Raw genomic sequence first — 12,765 nt, forward strand, 5'->3', positions numbered from 1 at the left:
TTGCTGTATGCTAGGAGCTTCTAAAGAAATGGTTGCATGAATCCTGCATTATGTTACCTCCTCCCTGCAAATGCGACAGTAACAGTCAAGAGCTGGAACAAATCTTGAAAATGATCAAGCAAACCTTTGCTGAAAATTAATTTACAAGACTGTTTATTACAGTTTTCATGCATTTATGAGATCCAAGAGTTAACTAAAGTGCTTTTGAAAAAATTACTCAACTCTCTCTCTCTCCAAAAACTCACAAGTACTTCTTTTGAAGTTACAATTTCATTTAATTCACATCCATTTTTTCCAGAATTATTAATACACTGAATCACTATATTTAAAGTACAACATGGCAGTTTTAAGATTCAAGTTTAGTCAGCTGTCTGGCCTTGAATAAAATGCATCTAAATTGTAAAAGTTATATGCCTTTACTACATATATCTATAAAAACTGCTTTGCGTAGTTTTATTTCTGTGATTATAGTTTGTCTTTAAAAAATGTTTCCCCTATATCAAATTCATAAACATACCTTACTTTAGTGCCACTGTATTTGGTAAATATAACTCAGTAACCACATGCTGCTGTTGGTTTGATACTCAGATACAGGCAAAATGAATGATGGAAATTAAAAGGTGAGTAAAAAAACACTAAAAAATTCACTGTCAAGTGTGTGGATCTACATCTGCATTTTGAGATCATGCACAAATCTGCTATTCCCCTCTCACGTAGATTACAGCATTAGAAGTATGACACAACCCACAGACTCACTGAAGGGCTGAAGAGGGCACCTGGGAATCCACTGCATCCACCACCTCCTTCAGCACCAGAGTGAAAAAGCCAACCATGGCAGGTTGCATACTGCATACAAAATAATTCTTCTGCGGAAACTCCCTGCCACAGGATGCTAAAACTACCAAACTTGCAAGACTTAAGGGGAGACGGAATAAGCAATCTGTTCAGGGTTACTAACCACACTGAGACTTGCCTAGTTCAGTAAGCCTCTGAGCTAGAAACATACAGTACACTGGGGAAATTATGCTGTACTTTGCGCTCTAATCTTGGACTTGTCCTCAAATGTCATCCTCAGAGACTGGAGAACAGACAGGCAGAACTCCAGCTGTCCTTACAGCACAAGACTTCTGCAGCACCTGGGCACTTCACTTGTGTTGGCTGTTGCTGGCACAACCATTCCAGTAAGGGTCTTACAAGCATTTATGTCCAGCTCTCTTTCCTCACACTACTCTATAATCTATTAACTCCAAACTGACAAAACAAACTGATATGGAAAACAAGCTGAAACAGAGACTTCTCAGTGGCTCTTCTTAAATTGTATTTTTCATTTGTTATTATATTCTCTTCTTATTTTGGCTACAACATCATGGAATCTTAGACTCATCTTCCAAGGAATGCTATTTCAACACTTTCATTTCTTAGGCAGCCTACTAAACTATCATGCAAATCTACTCTTTAAGTGTGAAAGAAGTTAAAAAACATTCTCAATGAGAATATTTATAAAGATACTAATGAACAGGATGACCACACAGTTTTCTTCTCATTGTCCCTGAACAATTTGTGCAATAGACACCCTTTAAAAAAAGTATATTTACATATGCACATTAGTTTTATATCTAAAAAAATGCACATCCCTTATTTTAAATGCCACATCCATGTTATCTTGGTTAAGTGTGCAGCTTCAGCAAGGTTTAAAATTGAGCAGTGGTGACTGTGCACTGTTGTATTACTCATGTTCAAGTTTGGTGAGTGCTGAGCTAACCCTTTATATAATTTGGAACATTTTCTTGTACTTCTCACATTCTGTCGTTCAAACCTCTGTTGCTATTGGCATAATCCAAAATAAATATAACAGCACCATTCAAAGAAAATACTGTTCAAAACACAATCAGCCTGGCTTAATAATGATTTAAGAGTTGCTAGATCATGAAATGTTTTGGAATACACACACGTATTTTAAGAAAACATTATACTTAGTGAGGTATCACTGCTTTACTAAGTTTGAAAAAATGCCAACACCAATGCTAACAAACATACACAACCAGAAAACAACACAAATGAACCACTGAAATAATTCAATTGTGAAGTGGCATAAATATATATTTGAACATAAGTGGAACTGAATATTTTAAACTTCATAATTATGAAAACTGGCAGAGTCAAGTAGAACAGCAGTGTATATAACCAAGAAACCTGTCAGAGGAATTAACTAAACCCAACAATTTTACAAAGATGCCTCCTCTTCTTCCTTTAGTTGCAATTTAAATTAACCACAAACCTTGACCTGAAATTATTTCTGAGTTAAGCCATTTTTCAATTAATCCACAATGCTTCTTTTCCTCATCCATCTATGGTAACAAAGACCCACACTACCACTTTCTTTCCTGTGCTGGATTTACTTAACTGGATTTACTTAAGCTGAGCTCCAAAGAGCCTGCAGAACTGCTTGGCATTTCTTGCACAGCCTCAGCAACTGACATACTGTCACACGTCAGTCAGCTGGTGGATTAAAGAGAGAAAGTGTTTTCATCAGGAATGTAAATACATTTTAAAACACTTTTTATGAATATATATTATCACATACTCAACTAAGTCTTTTTTTTTTTTTTTTTATGTCCCATGAGTATCTCTATTATGTGACAAAGAGACCAAGCTGTTTTTCAGATTTCACTGCCTAAATTTTGTAATGGTATTTTCTTCAACTAGCTTTAATAAAGAATTAAATCACCAGCCATACAAGGTGACATTTTCCCCTTAAATCAAAAATCTCTGACAGAGCTGAGTATGTCTGCAAAAAAATGTTTGATTCCACAACCACTATCCATTCTGGACACGTAAATCATACAAATATGTATTTTAAATTGATATAAATAAAGTAAGTAAAAATACACAAGTGGAGATTTTCTAATCAAAGTAAGAGATACTGGACACTTAGCATTTATGATTAGTGATTTGGGTATAGAATGGGGATTGAATCCAGGCATGTTCCATACTCTAAGTAAGGATGAATCTTTGTGCCTGCCACAATTCACTGCTTCTACCAAAAATGTGGCTCAAGGTTCTTCCCCCTGCCCCCAACAAAAAAGTAATGTAATTTTGATTTAGGTTTTTGAACTAGATCACTATGGGGTATACAGAGCACAATTGCTGGCAGAAGGATGGAGGCAAACCCTCACTTGACACTTTTATCTGCAACTTGACTTTGGACTGGCTTAAGTGTAACAAAATCTCACTAAGTGTCTTGAGAATCCACAACTGGATTTTATAGGACAGGACTCAATGCAGTTTCTTTTCCATCACCTTGACCTCACCCTTGCTCCAGAAAACTTCCAAGGCTTTTTTTTTTAATAATTTCCAATTTGATAAGGAATGAAAGTCTCAAAAATCTGCATTTGTGAAATTAAATGCTCATTCTCTGAACAACTTTGCATTCATGAAGCTTGCAATGCATCATCACAACCTTTTAAAACTATTTACGTATGCTTCTCAAACACCACTGTCACGTAACTTAGTCATATTTCAGGATCATCTACTACACATTCATTTAGCTGATCTGAATGTTAGGCTCTGCTACTGATTATTCAGTTTTTACATAATAAAACCTGATTTTTTTTTGGACTTAAAATATAAAATATTTTGAACAAACTGCTGAAGAAGCTGTTGTCAAGAAGCCCTTTTTTTCTTCAGAATAGCTAGAAAGTAAGCAGGTGAATTTCTGATATTATAGAATTGGCATGCTGCACTGTATAATATTTAATTACACTGCTGTAAGGCAGTCAGACCCACTCAGTAAAATTAGTTGATTGCAGGTGACAGCTTCCACAGAAGATACATTTAAATAACCCAAAGCAGCAATACACTTGCTATATATGTACTCTCCAGGAGCTGGATGAGGAACACTATGAAATACTTTGTATTTATAGATTATTTTATGGGGTTGTTTCCTTGGATTCTGTTATGTGATACCCAGGAAAACATTAAGTCACTCTAAAAACAGAGCAACCACTCAACACCATTTAAACTAGTATTTTTCATTAAACAATAAGATGTAAGCCTCAAACTATTAAATATTACAATTTTAAGAACTTGGCAAAACTTCAAGGGATTACTCCCATTGCTCAAATTAATCCATTTGAGTACAGCAGTCATTCCAGAGCAAATGTTCTTCACCTGCACAACACAAGGCAAAAAATATTGGTAAAACATTTGAAAAAATATGCTAATATAACCCTGAAGAAACACAATTGTCAAATTCCTCTGAGAAATGAAGTACCTCGATTATTAAAATGGCAGCGTAAAGTCCTATGAATCTTTTTTTTTTTTAATTTAGGACAGAAAGGACAGAATTTTTCTGTCTGTCTGAACTACAAAAACAAACAACAAATACACAAGGCAAAGAATGAGATCAAGACATCTAAAAAACACTATAAAAAGCATTTCGAAGTTACTTCGTGCAGAGTGAGGTTTTTTCCTCCAGTCTGGGTATGAAAACAATAAAGATCACAATCAAGTGAAATATATTCAAAACCAAAACCCTGCCTTTAAGATTTATTTATTTCTTACTGCTCAGAAGATAATTCTCAGATAATATTTTTGGTCATCAGAACCTGTACTGGAACAGAAGCATGGTAAATTCTGCACCTCAAATCATATTAAGCATAACATACCATCAGTTTAAAACTATAACTGCAAAAGGCATCACACTACACCAAATCCTTCAGAAAAACAATTTAATTCAATGTGAGTCAATACCACAGCTAAGATACAGGTATCCCTGGCCTCTATCCTTGCATTCACATTAGACAACTCCCAATGCAAACATCTGTGAGACCAAGCTGCCAACCAAACCAGAGAACAGAGCATCTGACTCCTTTTTGCCCTACTTTCAGAAACAGTGTTGGCTAGTTATGTGTATTTTGCTTTTCTGTACTTAACGACTCCACTGAATACCATTTGAAAAACATCACTGCATATTCATCAGTGAGTCTGCACTAACAGAAATCTGCTGTATTTAGAGAGTCCACTTCTGCATCTAAACATTATGTTCCCTGCCAAGCTTGTATTCTACTTCTAAGGAAACACTTATGAGTGGACAAAGCCCCCACACAGCCCTCCAAGACTATGGGTCTCTGCAGCATGCTTTCAGGCACTGAATTTTCATGCTCATTTCACTTTATAAGCACTTCCACATATGAACAGAGCCTCTAGGTATTGTGGGAAGAAGCAAATTAAAACAGAAGGGAAGAAAGAACACTATGTTGTGCAGCATACGTGGGATGGAGAAACCATACTGAACAGTAATAACAAAAACGGATGCAGACCACAGCACAGAAGGGTACATACAGACTGTAATAAAAACATTGCCAGTACAGTGTAAGGGACAGTACAAGGATCAGTGTTTGGCTGTGACAGCTACCAATTACTCACAGTAATCTGTAGCTCTAGAATGAGCTCTAGGAATTCTGGGGATTTCTTCTCCCTCTACCCACCCACATTTTCATACTGATACTTTCCTCCAACATCAACAGAGAAATTTTACCAATTTATCACCAGTAAGCATTTCTGTGCTCATATTTTCAATTCAAGAACACTGTCTTGAAAATATGTTGCAACACACTGTTTTCCTTCCACACTCAAGGAATTACACATAGCAGATGGAATGGGAATTTCTCAGCTCTGTTGAAGATGACATGAAATGATTAAAACTACAAAGGCGTTTGGATGTTCTGAGACAGTATCGCAATGTGTTAATTTTTATAAACATTCATCCCTCTTATCAGAGTATTAACTAGTCATTAATGCCTTAAACCTAAAAAACACTTACGCACTTTACCGTAGCTGATCCTTCCATTATTACTCACACCTGTAAAATTACAAAAAAATTATGCAAGTGTTCATGAGACTGGATCCTATGATCACATCACTGCGCTAAAAGAGACCAAACGGAGATAAGTATTATTTTACAAATTCATGTAGCCATTTCTATCAGAATGTCACCATTTTTTGTTTATTATGTACATGTGTATTTATCTGTATCAAAAAAACCCAACAAAATAAAATGCTTTCAAATTTACTTATAAATTAATGCAAGAGCTGTGGCTGTATTTTGGAATGCGTCTTGCAATTATTCTTAAAAGCATGCTTGGAGTTTGTGATAGTGGATTTCATAATATTAGACAATACAGCCACATTTTTTGCTTTCACTACAGATCATATGTGCTTGAAGTATTTGCATAAATTTTACACTTAATTAGGCATTAAATATGCATGATTTGGATGTTACTTCTAGCCAAATTTCATTAGTATGTCATTGCCAAAGAAAAATTTCATGGGCAAATTTAGTTGTCAACTCCTACAAATTATCATTTAGTATTGTTAATATTGATCGAAATACATATATTAAGGTAAAATCTAGAATTAAAAAAGCAAGCATTGTTAGTATGAAAAATTAAAAATAAACAACAAATCCACCTAATTGGTTTTATATGTTGAAACACCAGAGACCAAGAAAAGCTTTTGTCCTTAGATGAAAGACTAGCCCGAAGTATACTTCATACAGTCCACAGTTCATAAGGCTTCAGATATATTATTAGGTATTTCACTGGTCCCTCTGTTTTTATGGTTTATGACCTGATTTGGCAGTGCTTCCTCACCCAGAAGCCAATTGTGATGAACATAATTTGTATGAAAGATTAAATTATATATATGTTTCTGGTTACTAAGTAATTTGATGGTGCTCCAAAAAACCCAAACCTGATGGTTATTCTATATTCAGTGCAACAGCTCTGTGCTACTGCATTGAACAATATGGGTTGATCCCTGCTAATCCCATTTTGCTGCTCATGGATGAGTGATGCATACTGAGATTGTACTGACATCACACGATGAAGGAGGCTGTGTATTAAATGAGACTGCATACAAAACGGGAGCTGATTCAGTGGTACCAATGCACTGCAAAGAAATCAAAAGTTACAGATCTATTTTTATGGCCGTGAACTACAAATGGGACAATTTGTTCTACATTAGGAGTACTGTTCTTTGAATCTTGAAACAACCCACTCAAAGCTGGAGCTAATGACAAGTGGGCCTCTGGATGGGAGCTGCAGTTAACTTGAAATCAGAGGCAATTGTTTTGTGAGAAAAAACATTTGGCAGGGGACTGAACAACACAGGTTATTGCAAAAAGGTGAACATAAGGAAAGGTCCCTAATACTATGCACAAGTGGTCTACATCTGGAATGGTAGTGCTGAACTATAACTTATAATAAAAATTTTGACAGAATATATCTATCTATATATATACATATCTGTATAAATATTTATTTATACAAGTATTTCATAGGATATAAATCAGATGGAGATAAGTCTGGATTCTAGGTCAGCACAGATGTGGTTTTCTATGGACACAGTCTCTACAGTCTCTATAACCCAGTAACATAGCTATTTCCCAGGAAGGAAAAAAACTAGCATGTATAAAATTATAACCCTCAGTGAACACAGCCATCAGCATGGAATGACAGGAGACAAGATGAGCAATTTGCTAGAAAGAAAAAGTTAAAACAAAAGAATTGGACAGTAACAATGAATTAAATTCTGCTGTAAAGGCTTTCAGCATTCAGGATCTAGTCTTGCCTTCTGACCTGAAACACACAGTTTCAATGCCCTTCAACTCTTATTTCTCAAGTTCATGATGTAATGCTTGAAAATAAAGCACATATGAAGAATCACTTTCTGAAGATTATTTGTATCCCTGACTCTGATTCTCTGTAGATTAATACATTGGCATGTCTTTGATATACTAGACAGTGTTTTTTAGGTTTCTTTAGGAACAGATTCAAAGCCTTTTAACTGGGCACGTTTGTTTCTCTGTTCCACAGGGTAAAGGAGCTGTTTATTCTTAAAAGCAGAACTAAGGAGATGGTTACTTCTGCCTCCTGAGATCAGCACCATCACAGTAAAGGATGCACTTTCAAGAGCTTAATGCAGCTATCACTTACAAAATATTCTTCAAGAGACTACATCCTCTCATGTGTCTCAGTTGGATATTTACAGTTAGTGCAGGGTTTTTAGCACTGTTATTTTCTAAGACACCAAGGAAAACCTTTTTCATTAAAGCACTCCTTTGTAAGCGAATTTTTTTAAATGCCCACTGAAGGATTTTTTCCAGGCAATGTTCTTTACTAAACTTGTCTTTCACCAAAAGAGAAAAATAATTTCTTGGCTGTTTTTTCAACAATTGTTGTTACCCAAAGCCCAATCCCTGTGGTCTGTCTGAAAAATACTCTTTCCAAAATATCTTCATCAGCGGGAAAGCTAGAGTGTCCTTTAAAAAAGCAAGACTAGCTAGAGCAGCAAGCATTTTCCAACCCTACTTTCCAAGAAAAGTAGGGTTGGAAAGGAAAAACAAAGGAAAACAAAAATCCACAATGTAGTATCCTGTTCACGTCTGCAAGATCAAAGATAGCACAAGTACTAATAACTGCATTCTGGAAGAATATGAAAAAAGTAGCAAGTGTCAAGTAAAACTTTTTTTAATGACATGAAATGATGAGTTAAAGATTAGGCACAGCAAAGTACAATTTATATTCTTTGTCTTCTTTCAAGACATTCCCAACACCTTAAGTGTATCCAAGAAGACTGTACTAAGGCATCAACAATGTTCTGCATGTATAAGCACAGCATATATCATAATCACAATTTTAATGTGCAAGATTCCCTTTGGCCAATGAATTGCCATGGAAAGTAAAATAAAAAGAGTACTAAAAGCTAGGTAAGTAATTTAAAATCAGGAACATATTCTTGAATTTTTTACTTATTTTAACACTTTAAATATCTACTGACAAGATAAGCTTGTCACAGTTCAGTGACAAGCATGCAGACATCCAAGTATTGCTGTTTGGGATTATTCTCAGATAAATATTACAAACTGCAAATGGTTTTATAGATGGTTTAAGACGGCATAAGCTTATGCTTCTCTAAACAAGTTATTGTATTCTCTGTCCCTTGAACTGATACCCAGCACATGGTCCAGTTTAAGGTAAAATCTTTTTATTCCTCTGGATTCAGTTTCAATGAATCCATTCAGCAACCCTGTTCAGTACACTCACTGATGCTGGTAACGATTTTTTCATGCTCATTTCTCAGCGTGAAAGTAACATTCTTTGCACTTATTTACATAATGAAATCAATCTTGCAGAAGTATATACAGGTCTGAAAAAATATGCATCAGTAACAAAGGCGAATACAAGTGAAATCATGGGGGACAACTCAAATCATGTGGGACAAACTCAGTGTCTCAAAAAAGACGTAATAGGTATCACTGCAAAAATACTGCAACTGTTGCTGCAGAGTACACCTGTTATATCAACATATCAAAAGCTGTAAAAAACCCTGTCTCTCAAAGTAGTGGGCATGGCCCATATTAAAAACAGGACAACAGCAATGAATATACCAGGGATTAAAGGTAGAAATTAAAAACATTATTAGTTCGTTTTGCCAAAGATAAATTCTGCTTCCAAAATCTTGGTATGCAATATATCTTGAATAGAGTTTTAAAAATCTGCAGGGCAAATTCCATTGTCTCTACCTCTGCTCAAACTTCCTGGCCCTGGTCAGTTTTCAACGGGAAAATTCAGAATCCTTTATTGTTGTGAAGTGGGGCAAAAATAAAATTCAGATCTCTTGATAAACGAAAAAATCTTAATGTCAGCAAAGCAAAAAAGAACACTATTCAGCACTGAAGATGAAATATGACTTAAATGCTGCAGCCCGGGAAACAGAACAAGCAACAAAACCTCTTCCAGTCATTATTATTGCAGATTGCATCCAAAAGTGGCATCATCACTAATGTGGACTTTACAGCAGCCAACACATTTATGGGATCAGCCAAAGACTTATGTAAGAATACAGACACAAGTTGGTTATCCTGAACATTTCTAGTCACCTACATATTGGTGAAGTATTTCTGAGACATGAAGAGATGAATTTAGGCTACTGCACTGCATCACCAATGTAAGGTAAACAGTTTTAAATGGAATGTTTAAGCAATTAGTCAATCATATTACTAAATAATGATTTTGAGAACAGACTGAATTTGAAGCCATATGAAACTGATGTGAGACCCACTAAATTCATACAATGGATTGCAATATACTGCAAGAGCATCTATAAGCCTTGCTGCACACGAGGTAAAAAGAGAAACTTAGGTAGTTTTTGATAAATAGCTGTATAACAGTTCAATACCAAAGCAAACCAAACCAATATGTAGTAACATATCAACACGTTGAAAGAACTAGGGTAGTGGAATATAAGAACAAAAAAGGTTAGAGAGAAAATCCCTGCAACTGTGAAAATTGAAATAAAACCCAGCAATGCTCACTTGAATAGGGCCTGACAAAATTCCTACATTTTCTAGAAGTGAAAGTTATGCTTACCGTTATCTTTGCTGCTGTTTTCTTCAATTGTCATTTGTTCTGCTAGCTCAGACAGCGATTCATCGATGGTCTGGCTTCCTCGCAAGGTTAAGGAAAGTCTTCTCTTAAATTTTTTCATTCTATCAATATTGAGTCTGGCTTAAGGAAGCCTGAAAACAAAAATAAATAACAAAAAGTGAGAAAAAAATCAGTTAATCAGAAAATTAACTTTAATTGACTAACATAAAAATGCAGGAAGGGTTACAGAAAACTTGGGCAATATGCAAGTTATACTTAAAACAATATCCTTAAAGAAAGATTACTCTACTGGACTGAAGAAGAATGTTTTGAGATGTTGATGCCCATACACTTTTGCAATATGTATTTCTATTTGGGAAAAAAAGTACCTTTGGGTTTGTTTGGGTTTTTTTTTTTTTAGAAAAACAGCTAATTTCATCACCAATTTTACAGTTCAATAATAAAGAAATAGTCATCTGAAAACTAGCTGAGTGTGTGCTCTGCGGCCTCCTCCACAGTGTCTTCCACTAATCCCACTAAGCAGAAGGAGACTGTAACCTTTTCTCTTTTTCAGCCAAATTTTTTATGATGAAAACTTACCAAACTCCTCTATATTCAACCCTTTTCACAAATTGAAGAAGGGGACAATGCTGAAAGGCTTAAACACAAAAGCAGTTCTCCAACACCATCCCTCCTAGGGAAATAGGACAGCCAGGATCTAGTAACAATGGCTAGAATGGAGGCTTCTCTTAAGAGTCAAGCAGCAGGATGGAACTGGGAACAAAGTAGAAGGCACTTTGTCCCTGGAAAGTTGTAAACAAATAAACCATAATAACAAAGGTCCAGGTCAATAAACATGCTGCCACAAGTCCGAGCTGGTAAGTGAACTTTGTGGTGTGCCATGTGTGCCCTCGCATAACGAGGCACAGTTAAGTCTTTCCTTACTCCAGATGGACAGCTCACCCTTGATGTTATTTCTCAGTAACTTGTTCATCTGCTCATGGACTCCAAGAATCACATAAGCAGTGTTCAACACAAGCACAGCATAGTAAGTCTGAAATGCTCACGTATTTCCCCCCCCATGAGCTTCTCTGCCTTTCAAAATTCTTAATTCACACACAAAATCAAATTTTCCTCAATGTTCTCATTTAAACAGAGAAATACAACAAGTAGTATGCCAAATATCCACATTTAAGAACAAATTGTGAATACAATTACTTTTATATTGACCGCGTCCCTTTATACACATTTCAATGAACTTACTCTTTTTTAAGCTGCTTCATAATAAAAAGTAGAACAAATTGGTAGAACAAATCTGAAAGTGGCTGCTGGTCGTAGCAGAATGCATACATAGGCTAAACTTTCACAAGATTAGATTGTTTAGGACAGCAAGTAACACATTAGGGATGGATAAAAGAAGACCTTTGGGATATGAGTTCCAAAGTCTGAGACAAACAGTAAAATCACTGGCAAAGCAACAGCTGCATCCAAGAGGAAAGAGGTGGATTACAAAACAGGGTAACTAACATCTTAGACAATCACAGCTACTATAAAGCAGAATTAGGCACTAGGTAGAGATACACAGGAAGTAAAATATACTGCTGTAGATACGGTTAAGCCAGCAGTTTCTAAACTGCCCCTTTAATGCATTGCTGTATGTGCAATAAAGCCACACCTTAGTATGAATAATTTTACTCTCTCGAAGTCAAATGCAGGATATTCCTATTGCTAAGAAACTGCATTCAGACAGCAATCCAAAGGGAGCATTTAGTTTTCCTGTTCAGGACCAGGCTACAAAGATCTTACTTGATTGAAACTGTTTTATTTCTGCATTCAAACTTTTTCAAAAGAAACTGCCCATGTTTCTGTAAAAAGGCCAATTTTGTAAAAAAAATTGGAAGGACACATTCATTTATGTGTAGTTTTACTCAATTCCCCCATGATGTTTTTTGAAACCTGCATCTTCCTACATGTATTATTCTCAAAAAAGGATACGTGCAATTTTTAGCTATGTAATGCCCTAAAGCTACCTGACAGCACAACAATTTCTTTCAAATTTTCCACTTGGGTAGCAACTGAAAAAACAGGTGCGTTTAGAGGGAAACAGGCTGTTCTTGGCTTTTGATCCTGCAATTACTTAAGCCTACACAATTTTTTAATCAAAAAGAAGGTCTACTGCTGAAGAATATTACATATAAATTAACAGATATATGGATTAGAAAATCCAGGAAACATTCTAAATCACAAGGTAATAAAAAAGTCCCAAAGTATTTTGTTAACTATAATTACAACATTTCTCCTGTTATGGCAGGGTTTCATGGAGTAATGAAGTACT

General features: G+C 35.6%; 1 protein-coding gene across 11 annotated transcripts in view; it reads right to left on the reverse strand.

Moving 5' to 3' along the window:
- The window catches only part of CDK17 (cyclin dependent kinase 17), a 115,083-nt gene that overhangs the window by 68,141 nt on the left and 34,177 nt on the right, over window positions 1–12,765 (reverse strand). For 8 of the 11 annotated variants that reach the window (XR_008437027.1, XM_053977025.1, XM_053977028.1 and 5 more), the window contains exons 2-3: window positions 10,434–10,582; window positions 5,825–5,863 (exon numbers count right to left, since the gene is read on the reverse strand). Coding sequence is in view for 9 of the 11 variants with exons in the window: in XM_053977025.1 (XP_053833000.1) it covers window positions 5,825–5,863; window positions 10,434–10,551 (157 nt within the window). In the remaining 2 variants the exon portion in view is untranslated. Of the gene's footprint in view, window positions 1–2,404; window positions 2,423–5,824; window positions 5,864–10,433; window positions 10,583–12,765 lie in introns of those variants that run through there. The other 3 variants (XM_053977029.1, XM_053977034.1, XM_053977035.1) reach the window with 2 other exon arrangements.

Source organism: Vidua macroura, chromosome 5 (assembly GCF_024509145.1).
Source record: "Vidua macroura isolate BioBank_ID:100142 chromosome 5, ASM2450914v1, whole genome shotgun sequence".
Lineage (NCBI taxonomy): Eukaryota > Metazoa > Chordata > Aves > Passeriformes > Viduidae > Vidua > Vidua macroura.